The sequence below is a fragment of the Perissodus microlepis genome, chromosome 4, assembly GCF_051167445.1.
Source record: "Perissodus microlepis isolate ML-2025 ecotype Zambia chromosome 4, ASM5116744v1, whole genome shotgun sequence".
Taxonomy (NCBI): Eukaryota; Metazoa; Chordata; class Actinopteri; order Cichliformes; family Cichlidae; genus Perissodus; species Perissodus microlepis.
Window position 1 is genome coordinate 11,545,984 of NC_140464.1, and position 21,140 is coordinate 11,567,123.

General features: G+C 39.1%; 2 protein-coding genes across 4 annotated transcripts; both read right to left on the reverse strand.

Annotated features, from left to right (window-relative positions):
* Window positions 1-60: 60 nt before the first annotated feature.
* gmip (GEM interacting protein) lies at window positions 61-12,635 on the reverse strand. 2 transcript variants are annotated; one of them, XM_084925690.1, is made up of 21 exons: window positions 12,294-12,635; window positions 10,956-11,043; window positions 10,355-10,451; window positions 10,136-10,175; window positions 8,172-8,297; window positions 6,823-6,887; window positions 6,587-6,694; window positions 6,421-6,501; window positions 5,915-6,076; window positions 5,602-5,739; window positions 4,981-5,171; window positions 4,682-4,767; window positions 4,533-4,595; window positions 4,333-4,404; window positions 4,086-4,228; window positions 3,811-3,987; window positions 3,596-3,733; window positions 3,294-3,493; window positions 2,813-3,137; window positions 2,190-2,289; window positions 61-1,403 (listed from the first exon to the last, which is right to left on the reverse strand). In XM_084925690.1, the coding sequence occupies exons 1-21, from the start codon at window positions 12,337-12,339 to the stop codon at window positions 769-771; spliced, it is 3,081 nt and encodes a 1,026-aa protein (XP_084781816.1). In that variant the 5' UTR covers window positions 12,340-12,635; the 3' UTR covers window positions 61-768. The 2 variants fall into 2 exon arrangements, with proteins under 2 accessions (XP_084781816.1, XP_084781815.1); XM_084925689.1 differs by having other exon boundaries at window positions 2,190-2,292; window positions 12,294-12,634.
* A 566-nt stretch (window positions 12,636-13,201) lies between these two features.
* On the reverse strand, window positions 13,202-20,964 carry colgalt1a (collagen beta(1-O)galactosyltransferase 1a). 2 transcript variants are annotated; one of them, XM_084925695.1, is made up of 13 exons: window positions 20,528-20,964; window positions 17,999-18,109; window positions 17,774-17,891; window positions 17,107-17,241; window positions 16,809-17,013; window positions 16,597-16,716; window positions 16,355-16,431; window positions 16,123-16,229; window positions 15,892-16,024; window positions 15,688-15,815; window positions 15,378-15,584; window positions 14,573-14,876; window positions 13,202-13,905 (listed from the first exon to the last, which is right to left on the reverse strand). In XM_084925695.1, the coding sequence occupies exons 1-12, from the start codon at window positions 20,749-20,751 to the stop codon at window positions 14,609-14,611; spliced, it is 1,833 nt and encodes a 610-aa protein (XP_084781821.1). In that variant the 5' UTR covers window positions 20,752-20,964; the 3' UTR covers window positions 13,202-13,905; window positions 14,573-14,608. The 2 variants fall into 2 exon arrangements, with proteins under 2 accessions (XP_084781821.1, XP_084781820.1); XM_084925694.1 differs by having other exon boundaries at window positions 13,202-14,876.
* Between the last annotated feature and the right edge of the window lie 176 nt (window positions 20,965-21,140).

Consider the following 21,140-nt stretch of genomic DNA (forward strand, 5'->3'; position numbering starts at 1 on the left):
CAGCCATTAAAATGCTGACATGGAAGTAAAAAAAAAGTGTCATGTCCAAACGCAGAGCACTGAAATTAAAGATAAAAGGTTTATTGCCTTTTCACTATTGTGTCTGACATGCTTTTCCCGCATACTGAGAGAGGACCGCCCCCTTGTGTTAAAACAAGAAAGGTGCATTAAGCTAAAAATGATCAGTGTTAGGGTCAAGGACACCAGTAAAGGCATATATTTGTTTACAGACTATAACATTTTTCATTTATAGGCAATAATATATTGGGAAAGCACAACAAATGTAAAGCAGCATTATATTGATGACACTGCATTTTACAAATATTCATTACAGTTTGTTCGGGTCAAAACCGTTATACTCAGGTGCTAGTTTGTATCTTTTCACCTCGCCTACTAATTAAGTCAAAACACAAAAGCTAATTAAAAAATAATATATAAACTTCTCATGTGTGGTCTGTTTAGTGAACTGCTGGATTATCAACAGACCAAAATCTAAAGAAGATTAAGTGTTAATCCAAGCAGGCACCAGGATTGAACTTTTCCATGTGTTTCATATGTTAGTTCAGTAGGTTTGATGACTAAAGACTTTGTGTTCCTGTGGTGACATTTGCACCTAAAATGTGGATGTATTCTATTCATAATAAAGGCATAATAATGGTAATATTGACAGAAGCATTTGTTGTTACATACAATAATGGTCATATTAATGATGTCCTTTGCTGTATGTGAAATCATTCCAGTGAACCATCTGCAGATTTTTATCTTCCCTCAGACAAAGAGCTGCTCATCCTTCCCTGAGTGGCTGCGTCTCAGCCTTAGACCAGACAGGATCTTCTGGGCTGGTGAGGTAACATTTTTCTCAACGGGAATTGTCTTTGGTAACGAACACAGATGGTGATAATGTCCAGTACTCTGCTTGTTATTGCTCTGATTTATGTTGCGATTTGCTCGACATCCTCCTGCCACCTCTTCAGCAGCCTGCGTTGCACTGGATGCTGTAGAAGGTGAAAGTGGTGCATACGTAGAGTCCAAGCCCAGCATGTACTGCACAACCTCACGGGGGCTTAGTGGGGCATCCATTTTATTCTCTGTGTCAGTAGTCACATGCTGGGGCTCAAGAATGCCCTCATAATGGATATCTATGTCTCGAGAAAGTCTTTGTGCCCCTGGCTCTGGAGAAGAGCTGCGACTGCTGTCTGCACTTCCTGTGTGGCCCCTCAGTTGAGGTGCAGCCTGTCTGGCTGCACATGCTGGGTTCGAGACTCGGGTTCCTGTATTATGATGTCGGTGATACTTCACAGGCTGTCTGGTGAAACGGTAGTATGGCTGGACTCCTAAATCAGAGGTAGCTTCTCCTACCATCTCACCCTGAGGATCACTTGATACAGCTCTCATAGCCAGGACTGGATCAGTAGAAGGATAAGCATGTGATTCACAAAGTTAAGCATTTCCAACACCAGTTATTGATTATTTTGCTTAAAAAAAAAAATCATTCTATATGATATAAAGTGCAACTTGACTTGAAAGCGAGGACTTTTGAAGCTGCTGTTTTAGCAACAGAGAAGAGAGCCCCTCAGAAACACAGCAAAAGTACAGACAGCAAAGAATGGTTTGAGCCTTAGACTTTCCAAATCCCCAAACTCCAAAATCTAACTTTGTGTTGTCCAAATTCATACAAAAACTCAAATGTCAAACTGCAAATTCCAAAAGAAATGATCATATTATAATTAAAATCACACGAATTAATTCATTAATTCCACAAAGACTATCCCTAACAAAACGTACTCAACCGAATTCAGCCACTTTTACTGAATAGCAACATATAAGGAAGTCCTACTTCTAAAGATAACTGGATGATGTACGCAAAGTAATAAAAAAAACAGACATTTTAAGTATTCTACACCTACAGAATCTCACGCTTAGAAACACAAGCTACTTTGTAACTGTAAATTAGAACCAACCCCCTGTGTGCAAGAAATTAAGCAAAACCCTTGGGAGCTACAAGAGGATTATTTAAGACATGTCCTCAAGTAGCAAAACTACAAGCTGACACAAGAGAGAACTCTTTGTACTTGGCAACTGAAAACGTCAACATCTTTAGGTTTCACAGGACATAGACACAGTGGATAAATTAATTTGCTGACCTGCTCTAGTCAGGAGTAACTTCTCTATTACTATGCCCCGCCTACCTGCTCTCTCACTGGCTTCAGCGCTGAGCTGGTCCACTGCCTCATTGGATGAAGACTTGTCAGATATATAACCCTCGCTTGACTCTCTCTTGATTCGATTCTGCTGGAATGACACAAGTTGAGTGGTGGATTACAGACCACATCTAAACCTGCAGCACTGCATTATTATAGGATTCCTACCGGGGGAATGACTACTTGGGATGAGTCTTTTTTATTTATTTATTTTTTATTAGGTACAAATATAAAAAGGTTTTACTCTCCTAAAGAAAGGTGATATCCTTTTTGTGTTTTAATTCTTTTGATGCAACACAGCTAAAACCCCACAATTAGGTGAACTTTAAAAAAAAAAATTTACAGGAAAGAGCTGTGTAAAGCAGAAAGTAAAAGCTAGAAAGACGGTCATGCAGGCCAGAGTGCAGAGGGCAGGAGAAATGCAGCAGTGTGCGTGAGGATCTTGTTAATCCTGATGGAAAAAACGTGAGGTTAAGGTGGCAAGTGTTAAGGCTCTTAAAAAACTGGTAAGTGTGTTTACTCTCACATGGTGTGAATGCTAAGCAACTGCTGCTTAAAAGGGAGCAGTTAAAAATTAACCATAGATGTTTAAAGCGCATTGAAATACTTACTTCTACTGAGCGTGGCCGCTCTCTGGAGGTGGTTTCATTTTCTGAGTCGAGATAAGCTACCCCATCCAAGGGGCAGGAACCTCTGGGAGGGGTGTCAGGAAGAGGTGCAGTAGGGGGTGGAGGAGGGGGTGTATCGGATCCCTGCTCCAGGCCGAAAATTTTGTCGTGGTGTGTGATGAGGAACTCAACAAGTACAGCCTGGTAGGTGGTCTCCAAGAGGGCAATCATTGACATGTCTGTCGACACTAGAGGGCGCAATAACGTTGGCCCAAAAACAATGCCTAAATTGCTGGGAGACATCTTGTTCTCGTAGTTTTCTGAAACTCTGTAAATAAACACATGAGACAAATTCAAGGACAGCTTAAGTTAAATTTGACTTAGAAGTCGAAGTCAGTGGTCCAGTATAGAAATAAGTACATGTCATCAATCAGGTTTAGGCCAAGTTAAACTAGAGAGGTCTGTGGTGCCAGAGCATGCTCACCTTTGAAGATGAGATACAAGATGCTGCAAGGTGCTGTAACAATATGGAGGAAGTCTGTGTAGTAGATTTTGCAGGTTGTCAGTGATATCCATTATCTCATTAGTCTCTGGTGACGTCTCCCCATCATTCAGGTGCTGAATTGCTTTTCCCACCGCAACGAAATCATTGTACAGGTCAAAAGTTAGTAAGGGCTCAGGCAGCTGCAAGAGATAATATTGAAAATATTCAGTGCGATATCAGACAAAAAATTACATCTCTTGAATTGTGCAAAAATGAGGTTTGCATTTTAATATCTCCTTTACCTCCTTAAAGAAGTGCTTAAGGATAGAGGTGATATCATGTGGTGAGAGGTCCGAGAGGTCCACTTGCTCTTTTTGTGTTTCAAAGGCATGGCAGAGCTTCTGAATGCGAGGCTTGGACCCACTCACGCGATACACACCCTAACAGAAATGATTATTAGATCACTATTCATACTTGACAACCAATGTATTTGTACCAGTGTGAGGATAAATAATACCTGGACAGAGAGAGCACGGCTCTCAATCTCAGATGTGCACTGAATCACTACAAAGGGCACCTCATCTGGCCTGTCACGTGGCAGCAGAGAGAGGTCCACTCCAAACACCGATCCCTTCTTATGCTCACATTCTAGCTGACACACCTCCATACACTTCCTGTGCAAAGCTAGGCCACACTGAATGTGAGATAGAAAAGAGCCAATCTCATTAATAATCTCATGAAAGCCAGTTTTCTGCCCATGTTACAATATATTCATCAAATGTGTAATCATACCTCTTCACATTCAACCCCACTGACAACAATATAGTTGTCACACTGCTTGCATTTGGCCATTTTGCTTTTCATTTTCTTGAGTCGATGTGATAGTGCAGCACGCGAAACCTGTGGCACTTTGACTGGCTGACTATCATTGTACTCTGGAGGAAGGTGGAGAAGATAGATTTATTTGCCAGCCAGGGATCAAATAAAAAATATACTCTATTAACATATTCTGTTCATGAAAAGAAAAGGAGGTAAGAACCTGATTCATCCCGGTCATCTAGGTCGTCTGATGACACTGTCAAAGTGGATGCGGTTTTACCCTGCCTCCTAGCTTCAGTTATATATTCCAAATAAAGCAAAAACACAGTTTAAAATTTTTAAAAAAAAAAGTTCCACAAGTTTCGAGATGCATGTACTGTAAATTAAAAGTTAGATACAAAAACGTAAGCCTGTGCCTACCAGGGCTAGACAGGGACTCCGAACTGCCTCCGATGCTCTCACTGTCACTATATCCAGTTTTCCCTTAGGTGAACCAATACACAAATATTATTAAAGAGAAAGATTTTTTTTTTTTTATATAAAAAAGTATAATTAGGTGGAGCCCTTACTGCAATCACTGGATCGTCGCAAAGGACTATCATCTGCCATGAACGAGTCTGGCAGAGTGTTCAGAGTGCTGGTTTTTCTTTTGTTGCTTTAAAGAAAAGAAGTTATTGAAACAATTATTTTAATAAGTAAATAAGTAGAATATATCAAACATGTTTTCTATCCTATTTTATGACAAGGATATACACTCAAATACATCTGTCCCTACTGACACATGTTTATATGTTCACATTTATATTTAAAAACATGCTACATATTTTATCAGCAGTAAAAGAAGCAGCAATAAGTCCTTTTAACGCACCCTTTACCGTGAGGAACATACTCCTGGAAGGTAAATTTTTGGAGAATCTGCTCAGGGCGACGCTTACTGAGAACATACTGCAGATAGGGCTCACCAGACTCCTGGGCTCTGCATGTTACCTCCAGGTTGTGATAGCCAAGTGGAACGGGCTCTGCCTGCTGACGCTGGAAGTAGAACAGGTTCACTGTGACCTAATACAGAGAGAAGACATCATGTGGAGTCAAGGAAAAAAAATTTAATCAAAAAAAGTGATATAAAATATAAGAGTAGTGTTTTGCTCACAATTTACTTTTCATACCCGCAAAAAGTAAAAGAAAAAAAGAAAAAATATGCAAAGGAATCTTGTAATTTTATAAAACATGGTAGTTTTTTATTAAAATTCTTTATACTGTATGATGCAAAACATAAATCACTGCTTAGGTAGATTATTATTTTCAGGTACATTTTTGTATTAATCAAGCTGATTAACTACTAATAGTTAGACATGTTAACTTCTCTTCAGTCATTAGACTGTTCTTAGGTAATGATCCTGTAAATATATATGTAGCTATCCAAGACAACTTATAATATCAACTATATAATAACACATATTCTATATTTATACCAAAATGAAGTACTGACCTCTTTGAGCACAGTGTCTCCTTGAAAGATGAGCTTACGAATGTGTGAAATGATTCTTTCTTTCACCTTCACTAACTCATCTTGGTGGATCTTTGCATCAGTCACACACTGTTTATATGTCAACTCTGCCTCTAACATCTGTGAGGACAGAAAGAAAATCTAAGTGGCTATGCAATCTGTGTTTTCCTCTTTTTGCATCGTCTCATAAGCCATTACTAAGGATACTAAAAAATATTTACTTTTTGTTTGCTGAAACCTTAGGCCCTTATTTCTACAGATTATACAGTATTTAGTCTATTAACACGACACTCACCTTAGTCTGAGCTTCATCCTTAGACTTCCTCCTCTTATCTAGTGTTTTGCTTCCTACTGTGTCATCTGCAGCCTTAGCAGAGACAGCTTTCACCTTTTCTAGCTCATCACAGCGCTGGAAGTACTGTTGCTTGGCCTTTTTATAAGCTGTCACTGCTTCATTCTGAAAACAAGGAAGGGAGATACACAGAGTGGAAAACACTGTTTATTACTGGCACAAATTTTAGCACAACATACGAGAAAGGAAACATGCTGGTTACATCCATAACAGACAAAACAACACATACATGACATACAAACAAGTATACTGTCCACTGTTTATACAATTTATACACAGATACTAATTTTAGATGAACTGAGACAAAAATATGTAATGATTCTGACAACAATTTTACTATTTTCATGTACAGTAATGTAATATGACTTTAATAGATACCAACAAGTTCACTAACGGTGCAATTAACTCTGCTTAGCATCAACCAATACCAGGAGTGATTATTTACTTACCATCCTCCTTTGTTCTCTTGCCCACTGCTCTTTAAATTCTCTGCGCCACTTGTCAATCTCATTTCTCTTTGCACTCAAGGCCTTTGAGACAGAGAATCGGTATTTAACACATCTACATCTAAACATCAGTGATGGTTTTACATGATGTGTTTGTAGGCTTCTATACCTGGTAACAGCGACTTTGCAGCAGATCAGAAGTCCTTCTAGCATTCAGACAATTTTTGATGTCTTGTTCTAGAGCCAGTGTGTAGATGTACTGTAATGGCATCATTTCCTGCATAGACAAGAGCAAAGAAAGAGAAATGCCACAGTCTCTGTTCTAGGCACCATTATAAGTAACCCATTGTGATGTACTGTAGCAATCATTGGTACAGTTTTTGTCAAGTATCCAGTAAACCATACCTGTTGGAGTACATTGGTTTTTGCTCCTTCAGCCGTCTTCATTATACTTTTTGCAAATTCCTGCTCTGCAAAGAAAAAAACAAACAAACTTTTTTTTTTTCTTTTTTATGTAAAAATAAAAAACACAGGCATGGTACACTGAAATTCTTGCACTATACTGAACATTTTTGGACTTTACCTATCTTCTGTGTCTCTTCACAAGTCTGACATTCGATGAATAGCCTATACAGCACCCACAGAATAACTAGAACTTGTAGTGTGGTCAACTCTAACCTGTGTCTATTTTGAAGTTAAAAGAGGAATTAATTTGGTTAAAAATACCTGTGGTTTGCATTTTGCATCAGTTCAAGAACTGCAACAGGAAATGAACCAAGCTGATGTCAGTATGATCTCACTCACACTGTGCAAGTACTGATACAAACACTAAGTCAACAGCAGTTTGTGATCTGACTGCTCTCTTTGAGCAATGGGCTCTATACTGTTAGCAAACTCAATGTGTTGCTTTACTGTGTAATCACTAGTTTTGGGCTGAGCTTCACCCAGCATTACTCATGTGTTACCATTGCCTAACTGATCTACTTACACACTTGAGGTTGGTAACTGTTGCTCTGTGTTTTGAATGATAACACTAGTATCAGGTAGTGATGTCAAAGTATATTGACATCACTACCTGAATTCATAGGATCTGAAAAGGCTCACAGAAGAGGAATCGCTGTGTACTCCAAAGGCAAGTAGTGTCTTTTATTGCCCTCCTCTTTTCAGCTAATCTGCTCTTTAATCCTTTCTGTTTGTGTGTAGCGTGCAGTTCTCTGGAATGACTGCATAAACTCACATCCTCTTTAACAGAAATAATCCAGGCAGGAGATGAAAATTACTCGATGGTACTCCAGCTAATACTAAAAATGCATGTATTATGATTTTTCTTTCTTAATGGGTAATACAAAGCAGCAATCCAATCTTCAGTGTGCACCTCTTCTCCTTACAGGGTGACTACTGCAGCACTATTTCAAATGTTATTATATCAAAGCAAACAAAAAAAAACAACAACCATTTGCTCTAACTCTAGGTGAAAATACTAGGGCACATTCACTTATACCTAACCTACTTGCATGAAATGATCATTTACTAACACTTTAAACCAATTAATGTTGGTACTACTCTAAGACTACTGACTTCATAGTGGATCAGAATTATTTTCATTCATATTGTACACATTATGGCTTTGCATTTTGTAAGAAATCCACCTATTCTTGTTTCTGTGTGCGGTTTCTATTCAAATATCCCATCTACGATAAGACAAAAAATTTGCATGTTACACTACTATTTCCTTTACTCAGCTGTGTATTTACCCAAGCTGATTCTCTTCTCCATCCAGGCAAGAAGGTCTTTGGCATATCGGCACCACAACTTGGCGTACTGCAGCGCCGTCTCCACTCCATCCTCACAGCGACATAGGGCCAGGTCTGCTTCTTGGACTGTGAGGGAGTACATCATCATAATGGTAGGCTCAAGGTGTACCCAGGAATTACACTGTAATAGCACCTAATATCCCCTTTTCTCAAGAAAACGTTTAGTCTGTCCTTAAGTGATATCAATGGTCCCAGACTATATCTGACAACATAAAGAGGTTTAAAAATCAAATACCAGTTTAAAAAAATATATATACACAAACCCAAAACAGGAAATAATGGCTGGATATGACAAGTCATAGCTGCTCCTCAGAGTAAAGGTCCTGCAGTTTCCAGAAGGTGAGAGCAAACTCTAGCATGTATACTGAAATATACATTAGTTTGTCGGTAAAAAACAAAGAAAAAAAAAACCCTCTTAAATTAGTCCTATGTCTCACAGTTGACAGAAAAAGGATGTAACTAGAGAGAGGACAGCCCCAAAACAAACTGCTTTAGCTAAATAACTTCCCTCCTCTCTCTTCCCTTTTGCCTGGCCCCTCCCTCTCACACCTGTTCACTCGTTGTCAGCTACCGATACAAGCCATGTTGTGAGAGCACATAACAGCACACTAGCATGTTGTTATAGCGCCACTGTGGTCACCAAGGCAGGGCGTTAATACGATAACCACTCTTCTTCCTCTGTGAGTCACACTAGTGCATGGTGGATGATGTATCTGTGACAGTCACATGGTCTAACAAAAGCTCCCTACACTACTTTCTCAATGTGTTCCACTTCCAGCACAACCTTCGCAAATAAATGCAATAATTTTTTTTCTTTTAACCAAAGCTGATGCATTTCAGCAACTTTCACTTCTTCTAGCGGTCCATTGTGCAGTGCTTTAAAACATGCAAGCATGTTATGCCAGAGAGAAAGAGAGGCAGATTTTATACTGCTATTCCCCTTCAGATAGCTGCCAAATCCAGTTAGAGTGGTAGGAAAAAAAATCAAACCAGACTTTCTTCTGCCATCATGCACAGCCCACAAAATAAAACATGCAATTCCAGAGATATGTTAGGTTTTGTGCTATGGGTGACCTCTCTTAGCCTTTCCTCTCTAGGGAGAGCTCTGAGCACTTTCAGAAATCAGTCCTTTGGAGTTCAAGCACTTGGAATAAGGATTATTCAGGTCAAGTCCAGAATGCAGAGTGACAGGGTTTAGAGGAGCGTTGAATCAGGTTTATCTCCTGGCATGTGAGAGAGCAAGCGTGCTAAGGTGGTGTGGGGGAGGTGTTCTTGAGAAGAGCTTCTATGCCCCAAGAATACATTTGACATTGCTCACCATCCAAGTTTAACACAGTGTGCCTCTGTAATATCTTATCTTACCATGTGCCTATAATTTGAGTCAAACTGAAGTTTGTGCACTTAGCCCAAAGCCCCACTGTAGACTATGAGTAAGCATTTATCCATCTGACTCATATTTATGCCATAGACCATGTAACAGGAGATTTCTGTAACTCTTTTTTCCACTAGTCTAATGTAAAAACTGAGAGCAGCTGTCCCCTGCTTTAATCCTCTCTCTTTAGCCTAATCTTGTTACAGAGGGATGGTTACAACTCACAGCTGATTATAAGACAATAAATAAATGTTGAAGAAGAGTATTTGTAAAGTGTCACAGGCAGTAGCTCCTGCTACATCTAATGATCCGATGGGATGAAGGATAGTATCCTGTCAGTCCCAGGAAGGTTAGTGCTAGGTTAAGCAGGTGACTGAACCACTTCAGCAACAGGTTCACAGTGTAAAGGAATGTCGCATTGAGACCAACTGTTTATAACAGCTGTCGTTATTCACTGACCCTGACCAGAGAGCATGCAGACAATAACACACTCATTTGGGCTTTTTCATCCCTTCTGTCACACAAACCATACCTGTCTGAGTTCCATCCACGTCATTGGGTTCGGCACATATCTGTGGACAAAGTGCATCTTCAAACTGGTGGAACTCTATCAAAGCACATCTAATCGTCTAAAAAAACCCATCATTTGAAAACTGAACCTGAGCTAAACTTTAGCATAAACAACAGCATAAATGACAGGCCTTTCATTAAGTAGGTCATTCACTACATTCAAAAGGTATTTATTTCTTACAGTCACGTCATGTTGCTCTGTGGTCTCTGCAGTTTCTACAGAGATAGGTTCTGAGATGAACTGGGAGTCAATCTCTGCTAGCAGATCATCCCCTGAGCTGAGCACAGAAAGAATGTATAAGGAGAGAAACATATTTGTCAAGGAATATGCCAGCAAGCATATGCTACTGGGCCTTTTAGTACCATAAACAAGCCCCTTAAGAACCTTTCAAGGTCCAGTTTATGTATTTTTATCATCTTAACTATATTCACCACTGCACCTTTGCTTTAGAGAAATGTTATAAACAGTTTCCAGTCAGTGCTTCTAATAAAATATGAGTCACAATCAGGATACATTAAACCAGACATGGCAATGCTAATATAGAAAGTTATTAAACCTTTAGTTAAAAGCTTGAACTAGATAAATATACCGACAGATCATACATAACTGAGTTCATGTTGATGGATTATTAAATGATAAAATATAAATTAATAATTCCATCCTCAAGAGCTTCTTGTCATTTTCCATCTCTAGACCATTTGAAATACCAATTCACTAACCACAGTTTTTACTTAGCACCCGAGTGATGCAGGAGAAAGGGGTTGCACAAGGTAATACTTACGAAGAGATGAAAGATAAATCAAGGTTATCAAAATCTCGGAAGATCTCACTGTATCGCTTTGTTTCCGATTTCTGCACTCGTTTCACATCTGAAATGAGAAATGTAAAAGCTAAGATACATACAAACTTTACATTGTATTTATGTTACATAGAGTAAACGGTGATCCTGACATGTGAACCCTTCCCCCACCCCGAAAGAGCACAAACTATATAGAAATGCATATTATACCACAGTATCAAAGCTAGTTCATCAAGTATATGCCAACATTTGGTAGCTTGCAAACACACAGTAAAATAGATGAACTGAAAAAAGGATCCAGTTCAGAAAAATAATCAAACTTAGCTTCTCATAAAATCCTATCTGACAGCATTTGCACTTAATGTGAAATAAAACTGACACATTTTGCTGCTTAAACTTTTGTGCTTTTGTGCAACACTTTGACCGTTTATAACCCTCTGACATAGCAAAAAGTTAAAAACTGATAATTCACAATAGGTGTAACAAATGTAAAAAAGAAATCACTCGCTCAGAGAGGCCTCCATTTTGGTCAACCACATCCTGTTTGCAGTTTGTGTCACGTCCCATCGTGTACATAGAGTCCTTGTTTTTCACACCACCAGTGTTTCAGCTCAAGAATAAGAGCTGACAGGAAAGTAAGATGTTTCAGCAAAATTTGAACACAGTTTTCCAGTGTAGTTGCACTTAACTCTGACAGTTGTGTTTGCTGTTTACCCGCAACATTTGCAAAAGCTACTTGCATGAATTGAGGCTACACTGCAACAAGCTTCTGAATAGAAACTTTCAAGCAAAGAAACATTTCTAATTTCTAGTGTGTCAAATGACACAAAAGTCTCCAAAACATTCGTTTTAAAAGAAGTTGACAGTCTTGGCTTTTTGGAAGGAGTAGGCTAATTCTGCTGAATAAAAATACAGAAGTTAAACAAAAAGACAGAACAAGAACCTTTAAAAAAGAGTTCAGGAAGTTCATCAACAAGGAGGATGCCGCACAGCAGCAGAAATCTTCTGACAGACTCATTAACAAAGGCACTTTATGCATGCAGTGTCTGCATGCACCCACATGAATACCCATGTCATAATGGCGCTACACTGCTTTGAGTAGATTTCCAGTAACACAAACCAAAATAATATTTGGCAATTAAAAAGTTTGGGGTTTCTTCTAATGAAGAAAAATGTGTATCAATAGCAAAAAAATTTGAACGTTTTGAAAGGAAAGAAAACAGATTTAAGTTTCATTTAAGCATGGGCAAGTTGATATTTAGAGTAAAGGACACAATTTACTCAAAATGACCAAATGTCATATATCTTATTTGTGCTCACCTGTGCCTTGAGTAGAATCCTTGTTTTCCACTAAATCTTCTTCCATTTCTGCGCTATTTCCACAGTAGGCAGACCCTAACAACACCTCTCACACATTATCTCGCATCAGGGTCAAACTACAATACACAGTAAAACACTTTGTATTTGAAGTGGTAGGAAATCAGGACTGTAGTTTAAACACAGCGATATAAAGCTGAGCCCCAAGCGCGCTGATATGCAAGTTCTTAAAATGATCTTCCTCTGGTAGAGTGAAGGTTGGCCAATGTTTTCGCCATCAAGGGGAAGAGGAAGTGTATCTTACAGTCACTGGAGGCCCCACCTACATTGTCTAACCATATATAGTGAAAAGGTACCACTGTGATAAATTTGTATTGTCGTAGTAAGGAAGATTGTTCCTTAAATATTGGCATGTACCACTGTAATGTAACAATTACACTTCAGAAAACATATCTTGGTTAAAACCAACTTGGTTAAAAATTAGTATATACTAAACACAGTTGTTAATATATATAATAAGTTATTTAAGAAACATTATTTCACTGTCATGTAAGCTACCTTATTCAGCCATCTGCAGGTGTGATAAAAACCTCAATGAGAAAGTCGGTTGCGTGACACGCCAAGAATAATCAGCTAAAAAGTTAAATTCTACATGTAATCAGCAGCTTGGGTACTCTGTGTTTTCCAGTGACAATAATGAATGAAATGGTGAAGGCAAAATCTGCATTCAGGTCACAGTCTACAATGTGTGAATGACTTCACAGTAAAATGCTACCGTGCCAGAGGCTACACAGTAACACACAATTTTCCATTAGTCACAATATACAGACGTCATAATTTGTATTTGGACAGTCAACATTAACTAAAAAAATGGTTACTCCAACAGAACAGTAAGCATATAATGACAGAAGTTGAACCTGTTAAAAAGAAAACATTTTATTTTTTGTCGGTACAAGCACCACTAACATTTTTGTGCACACTTAGTGAGTGAATAACTCCCATCAGGACTCAACAGAAACTGGCTTCATCAGAGATCTGTGTATGTGATGAGGGAAACCATGACACAATAAATATACTGTGAGAAATATGATGATCTACACTTATCTTATGTAATGACAATTCATAAAGTCTACCACAATCAAAATGCTCAACATTCACACTGAACTGATCTGAGATGGAACAGCAATACAGCTCTTTTCCACCGATGCAGCGCTGGTGCTTAATCCAGAACCTGTTTCATATAATTTCTGCCAAAAAAGACAAATGCATTCACAACGCCACAAAACTAATGGGCCCAAAATCAGAACAATCAGTGGCAAAAAGAAGGGCAACCACAAAAATTTCGCAGGTAATTTATAGATGCAGCCCACAGTGGTGCGTCACTGCGCCATAACTTTATGGACATGGAAAATACTTCAAAGTCTGCTACATAAATGTGAGCTCTTTCTAAAAACAAAACAAAAACTAAAGCAGAACTTGCACAGGTACCAGCACCACATCTGTGGGAGAGAGGTAATAAAGTGGCTGATGTGCATTTGGATGTGGGCAAGTTGAAACACCAGTGTGTTTGGTGGCTTGTCTCACGTCTATTTGTATCAAGAGGTGGTTGGTGGAACTACAAGAGTAAAAACAAACAAACAAACAAACCAAAGAAAAATTTAAACAAAACAGCAACAAACGGTACTGGTGGTAAATCTGCCTCAGTATTTCTGTAAATTAAATTATTTAGTTCTGAATTTTGTCACTTTGATAGAAATTTGCCACAGGGTTCTATTGTACCGTCCAATGACCAACTAAAAACATTATAAAAAAGCACTGTTATAAAATTTAACAAACAAAAAGATTCAAAATGCCAAAAGTTCATAGGTTTTGCATAGGTTGATTTAAGACGTCTTTATTTTGCTCTGTGGTGCAGATTTGTTGTTGTTGTAGCCAAATTCATTAATTTCTCAAGGCTACAAAACACAGTCTAATCTCAAATTAGCACCACTGAAATGCAGCAGTCCAGTTTTGTTCTTTACCAGTATACATTATTTCTGTATGACAGAGAGTAGGTGGGAACTGCAAATGCCATTCCAAATGGCAAGTCTAGTGCCTTTATAAAGTAAAAACCACAAGCTGACGACAGCAGAAAACATGACATGCATGATCCCTTTTTAACTTTTCACTTCTGATAATTTAAACTTCCCTATATTCTTTGATACCACATCTGATCTGATGCAAAATCAAAGTGATCAAAGATTAAACATGATTACAAAACTAATGTGGTGCGTTTTATGGACCTTTTTTATTTTTCCAAGGCTCTTAGTGACTTCCTCTCATAGCTCATCCCGTGCTGTACTGTCCAAAGGAGACTGGAGCACATCTGAGTTCTGGGCCTCTGTGCTGATCTCAGCCTGCTCATGACTTTTTCCTGAGCGTGCTCTGTCCCAGTCTGTGCGGATTTTTTCATTGTCCCACACAGTGGAGGTCTCAGTGTCACTGACGTATCCTGGGTCGCCCGTATAGTGAGTTGGATACACAAGGAGAGGCTCTGCAGAAAATGCCAGCAGGTCCCTGGTTTCAAACTGTTCCATATAATCAGATCTGGAGAGTAGGAAAGGTCAAGAAAGAAAGATAAGACTCCTGAATAGAAACGCAGTGCACTGAAAAACTCTTTAGAAATGTTGTTTCTAGTGTTTAGTGTTAGTTTTCTTAGTATTTTTTTATGTCTTAACACGGATTCAGTTTTAGTTCTCATCAGATGAGATCTGGTGTATTTTACTTCTATGACTGTTCCTTAAAATATCTCTAAAAGGTGACTCAAGTCTCTGTGTCATAAATTGAATTCAGATTGTGCCCAGATGTACAAAATATAACTGTGTCAAGGTTCAAATCTAGGAGCCAGCACTGATAATGGAATAAGTTGAGAGACTTTCGACCGTTGAGGAAATACAAACTGAATACATTTTAAGATAAATCTGAAATGTTTAACTTTTGCACTCTTAAGACTACCTATAAATCTTTGAAATGCATGATATATTGTGTGTGTGTGTGTGTGTGTGTGTGCGTGTGTGTGGTCTCGTGTTTGCTGGTGTTAACACTTACACAGGGTGTTTATTGTACATGAGAGGAAGAAACTCATCCACTGGCAAAATCCTCTTTAATGGTTCTGCTTTTAAAAGCTTCTGGGCACCCTGTAATGATATCATATATCCTAGTGTCCAATATGAATAGTCTGCCTCCACCAAGTTGTGTATATTTGGCACTGCTTTCTCCGGGTGAGCCACTTGCATTCTCTTTCGACCAATATAACTAAAAGAAGAAAAAAACAACAAAACACAGAAAGACAAGTTGATAAGAATTTGTAAACTCTGTGGGAATGACAAAAAATATTATGAAGGAAGTAAAAACATACATGAGATCCCAATCCAGACCTTCACGGTCCACTTCACTCATTAAGTTCATCAAGCGACGTTTGAAGAACACCTCAAAGCGCAGGTCATCTTCGATCACTAAAGATGTGTGGACACTTCGTTCCACAATCTAAGGCCAGAGAAATCTTTAAGTCACACATCCGTCTGGTTTGGAAATATTCAAATTCTTGGCTTCAGGGGTTTACCTCTTTCCAGATGTTATAGTGGGAAAGAAAGCATCCCAGCTCTCCCTTTGTTAGTGGACGACCATGATAAGGGTCACTGTATCCAGGAAGCATATGGATACCCAAAGCATGAATTTCACTGACATTCATTGCTCTGAAATAGAGAGAAGTAGAAATGTGACAAAATGACAATAAAGATGGGCCAGTCAGTGGTAGTTACTAATTAGTAAATGAGTGGAAAGCATCACTTACTTTCCATCCACGGCATTAACAACTTTACAAGCAATCTCCTGCTCATGCAGTGCCCTCAGCATACGTTCTCTGCGGTCAGTCCGCCTCTGCAAGTTTATCATGAACACCTACACAAAGGTAAACAGTAGAACCAATCAATGTAATTATAGATTTCAACAGCAGGCAGAGAACTTCAGCGCAGAAACAGAAAGTCGGCCATTTGTGCAGATTCCATCTTCACATCACTCCTTACCTCATCAAAGCCCATTTTGTCAGGTTGTTTTCTAGGAACACTTATGTATTTGGATGGCATCACTGGGGCATTTCGCACTACACGGTCAGAGGGAAGATGGATGCAGAAATGGTATAAATGATATTTAGAAACTCATGCTGAAAGTTACCATTAGATGAAGCAGAAGAGAGTAGAATTAAGACTTAAATAAGCCAGTGGAAAAGAGTGAGGGGGTTGCAAAAGTAAAGCTCTCAGCCACTCACCATTAACTTCTAACACGGTGTGTAAGAAGCTGTCCACTTCATCTTGCAAAGTATTGTGGGAACGTAGTGGCACAGGGAAGTATCCATAGGTCTCCTTGTTACATACAAACATTTGAACCTCTGTAGCGAACACAGAATAGGAAAACTTAATCTGAAGCTACATTATTTATGATAAAAATAAGTAGACTTTAAGTTGGATAATATCAAATTACCTGCCATCTTAGCAGAGTAAGCAAACACAATAATGTCATCAAATGCCCAGCTGTATTCTGGGTGTGGTGGGTGAAAGGCTAGCTGCCTGGAGGCCTCTTTCCTGAGGTCTATTAGGAACGTGGAGTGTACCATAGGAACGGCAAAACAGCCCTTTCGTATCTGCTTCCTAAGGGGTATGTAGGCAGGCGTCCTCTTATAATAACCCTGGAGAATGAGAGTTGTTAGGCTGTTTATTACAGAGATCATTGAAACTTTCTGACATACACAAAGGGGTTTTCTCAGTGATCATGACAGTACCTGGGAAGTCATTCCACACCAAAAATTTGAGTAGGCTGCACGAGAGTCAAGCATCGGAGCGATGATAGTCTTGTTCTGTTTCATCAGCCCCCGGAGCACATTTGAATTGGTGAGGAGGTTGTCACAATCTGCCAGCTGCACAAGGAGCATAAGAAAAACAGCTAGTGTATGAATAACACACTGTACACAAAACTCTTGAGAAGAAATGCTGAACAGCTCCCGAAGGATAAATGGGGTAACTAAAACTGAGTGATCTCTGACCAGCAGTATATATACTACAATTCTGTTTTTAAGAGAGAAAGTTTAGATGTAAGATTAAAAGCACAAAATTATTGCAATTTTGGATAGACTTCACTTCAAAATTATACCCTGTGGGCCAGGCTGGTGAATACAAATAGAAATGTGCATTTAAGATTTAAATGTCCAGATGAACTAGACTGAAAGATGAACTTTAACCATAAGAAACAGAACATAACTGGGAAATGTTTTAACAGTCTGTCTCCCTCTTAAATTACAGTTGTGGTGGCATTTTGGGCCCAATTCTGTACTTTTTCTTTGGCTTTTATTACTGAATGTTAAAAATAGTGTGGCCCAGTGTTTATAATCAACATTTTGAGTGTAATTCTGCTTCCTTTTGTAACTGTAAAGAGTAGTTTTATTTACCTACCATAAAATAGTCTGCCCACATCTCACGAGCAGACTCCAGCGCTGCTTGCCGAAGCTTCATAACATGCTCATAACGAGGATCTGTCCAGTCTTTTGGACCTTCCTCATCTTCATAATTTCTACACAAAATATTTCAGTATTAATTAAACTGATTTCATGTGATGTCTGACTCAATTTCCTGTGAGCTATTTGAGCACTATACAATTCCATCTTTAAAATAACAAACCTGGGCTCCTCTTTTGGCCTCCACTCTACATAATGGTAGAGCTTCTGTACTTTTACAAGCCAGTCATGCAGAATGGCTGTGGTGTTGTCCTCATTATGATCAGTTGCTACCCTGTCAATGCAGAAAAAAATGTAAATTATCAGAATTAAGTGCATTCATCAAGAACCTAGGTAAAAGGAGGAAAACTGTAACAACGAGAAGAAATTTGTAACAGTGGTTGACTGTAGCCAGCGGTGCCAAACTGAGTTCTAGTTGAGGCATGAGTGAAAGACAAAACCAAGGTTCAAATAACAATAGCCCTGTGTTCACTTTTTGTAAATGCATTATGTACAAGCTGCGGGAAGTGACACAAGTGTAAAGGACACCAGCTTCAGAAAAACACACAGCAATAAAAACACCCCCCGTAAAAAAACAAAACAAAAAACTTTAGGTCAGCATCGACAAGTTATGTATAAAGGAAATGTGAAAAAACGATAACAGTACGGAAACTACTTTACAGAAGTGAAACCTGTTTGCAACAGACAGAGAAGGAAATTGTTTAAAGTGACTTAGGCTATGCGTGAGGCAAATGAACCCAAGTTAGACTGCCTGCATGTTTGATCTAATTCTACACGAGGATGAAAAGTCTAGAAATGATACTCCAGAATAACCCAATACCCGCAGGATTCATTTCTTGGCCATGTAGGCCAACATGGTTTGCTGTTCCCAGACACCTGCTCTACAGCCAGCTGTGCTTGTATTCTGGCCCTGGGTTTGCACTAGAACAGATTTCCATGGAAATTCCCCATGGATCTGTGTAAACACTGCAGCTCCTTGCTAAAACACTTTTCAGTCACTCCAGCTGTCGGTCTTTCCCATTTCCATTTTGTGCTCAGATAAAATAAGTGCTTATTAAAGAACACTGTTTAGACCTATGTCACTTTTTCATTGTAAACATACATTTAGGAGCGGTGTGCCACTTCCACATAAGCTATTATTTCTGTAGCGGTGTAGGAATGCTGGCATAAGACACCAAAGATTTCAATTACAGCTGCAAAATGTGTGCAGCATATAGTGTTTATAAGATCACACAGTTGTTTGGTTTTTCCAGATGTAATTTAATGTGTGTCAAACAAGACTGTCCTTACCGCCAACATATTTACACAAGACTTTACAAACTACCAAACAAAAAAAGGAATTTAAGACACTCTTACTCCTGCACAAGGTGAAACTTGCTCATCAAGATAGCGAATGAAGACCACGCCTCTCCGAGCCCACCAGGTAGTCATTCAAACTGCTTGAGGATACAAGTGCAGGTGGGCTGTTCAAGCATGTTGATTAAGTATAGGGTGAAAATAGCTTTCCTTCACTTACTTGACTGACAGATGACTAAGGAACTTGGGAAGTCATAATTTCTGGAGAGGGTGCAAAGATGTTAGGTCTAAAATGTGGTCTACATAAACATGTTTAATGAACCATCAAGACTGCATGAGAGAACTGAGTTTAAGCCTCCATAATCATTTATCACGGAGAGTCATTATCTAAGGTTGGCCTTTACCTAGGAGAAGCTTAATAATCAAACTGTACCATATCGTTTCAGAGCACTTCATTGTAATGTAATCAATAAATTGTCTAGAATGTCCTTATTAGGTGATTTGTTTAACACATAATAATGTCAGAAAAACACTTCACAAACAGGGACTTGTCTTGCCAGATGCATATCTCTGTTTAACTTCCAGTCAGGAAGAGGAGAAGATGTAGGCTTTGGTACATGAAGACTGGAATAAGCTTAAAGATGAAGATATGTTATAAATTAAAAGAAAAACGTGAAACTTTGAACCCTGAGGTGATGGGATTTGGTAGCTATAATGTGCTGGTTTGACCTCACTTGCCTTCTTTCTCCTGAGATGTAAAATTTCGCGACCGAAGGTGCCTCTTACTAACAGACTACATGGGTCAGGTCATTTTCATGGTGCTAATCCAATCTCAGTTGCACATGGCAGACACTTGTTTTGCGTTTATTGTTAATGTATCAGGCATCGGTATGCTTGTGGAGCACTGTGTCAGAGCTTGTATCTTAGATCGCACACAACACACAGCTCCCCTCGTGGTCAAAGCCGTCGTTCACTCCCATCCACGTATACAGATCAATACGACGCACAACTGTCCTGATGAGCAGATGTGCTCACTTTTGTCCCCTACCCTGACTGCAAAATATTGCCTATTTCTTTTTATATTCTTGGTTTGTACTCATGCATTTGTTCGTTCTTGTATTATGCTTGAGTTTTTCACATTTTGTTTTGCTGTTTTTTCAAAGACGGAATGATCTCTGCGCAACACTTCGCTTATTTCCAAAGCCATTTTGTTACCCCCGACAATCTCCGAGGGTCCACCCCTTTTCTTTCCCTTTCCTGCTAATCGATCTAATCAATCAGAAAAGTATCCTTCGGTACTTATTTTTCTGTAAGAAACCTGTGGCAAACAAGAATTATTTTCACTTTTTACTGCCTAACAGTCTGCAACATCTAACATTTCCCAGTAACAACTTACCACAGTGCCATACGGTCCTTCGGGTAGTTGAGGCGCTCAATAGTACCCAGGAAATACGGCAATGAGTGCTCGGAGTTTCTGCAAATGAGGGCAAGAAGAACCCGGGGTGCGAGGAGTGAAGATTCGGGGTTCCAGCGCTCCTCCGCAAAATATCCCCGGACAGGACTGCAGCAGGACAGGAGCAGGAGGAGCAGGGCGTCGTTGAGGCCAGCGAGCCTGGGCATCGCGATAGCAAATTATGGAATAGAATAATGATAATTTATAAGTGGACTGTGGCTCGTCGGGGGCTATAGAGAAATGTCTCTTGACTTTCTGCCGTCATCACAGATAGGGAAAGTCTGTGCTACAGTCCCTGATGTAAAAGCAGTGCGAGGTTAAATCTCTAAAGGGGTGGGATCTGTTTGGATGGTAAAGGGGGTGGACTAATACAGGCCCTGCAGCACAGGAAACCCCGAGGGCAAATGCCCAATTCGAATGAATGGATTTTTCTTTAAAAAAAAAAGAAAAGAAGAAAAATATATTTTTAAATACATAAGTTAACCTGTGTGTCTTTTAATCAAAATTATATTCTGTATACCCATTGCAATGTTCACCACACAACAGTTGAATATAC

What these genes read in the sequence shown, in the direction of transcription:
- colgalt1a (XM_084925695.1), bottom strand. Translation starts at nt 20,751, where the DNA reads ATGCCCAGGCTCGCTGGCCTCAACGACGCCCTGCTCCTCCTGCTCCTG. An exon ending in AAGGACCGTATGGCACTGTG is followed by an intron (nt 18,110 to 20,527) that starts GTAAGTTGTTAC and finishes CTGCATTGACAG; the next exon opens with GGTAGCAACTGATCATAATG. An exon ending in ATGTACAATAAACACCCTGT is followed by an intron (nt 14,877 to 15,377) that starts GTAAGTGTTAAC and finishes CCTACTCTCCAG; the next exon opens with ATCTGATTATATGGAACAGT.
- gmip (XM_084925689.1), bottom strand. Translation starts at nt 12,339, where the DNA reads ATGGAAGAAGATTTAGTGGAAAACAAGGATTCTACTCAAGGCACAG. An exon ending in GATTTATCTTTCATCTCTTC is followed by an intron (nt 10,452 to 10,955) that starts GTAAGTATTACC and finishes TTCTGTGCTCAG; the next exon opens with CTCAGGGGATGATCTGCTAG. An exon ending in AGCGGCCACGCTCAGTAGAA is followed by an intron (nt 2,293 to 2,812) that starts GTAAGTATTTCA and finishes GTGTCATTCCAG; the next exon opens with CAGAATCGAATCAAGAGAGA.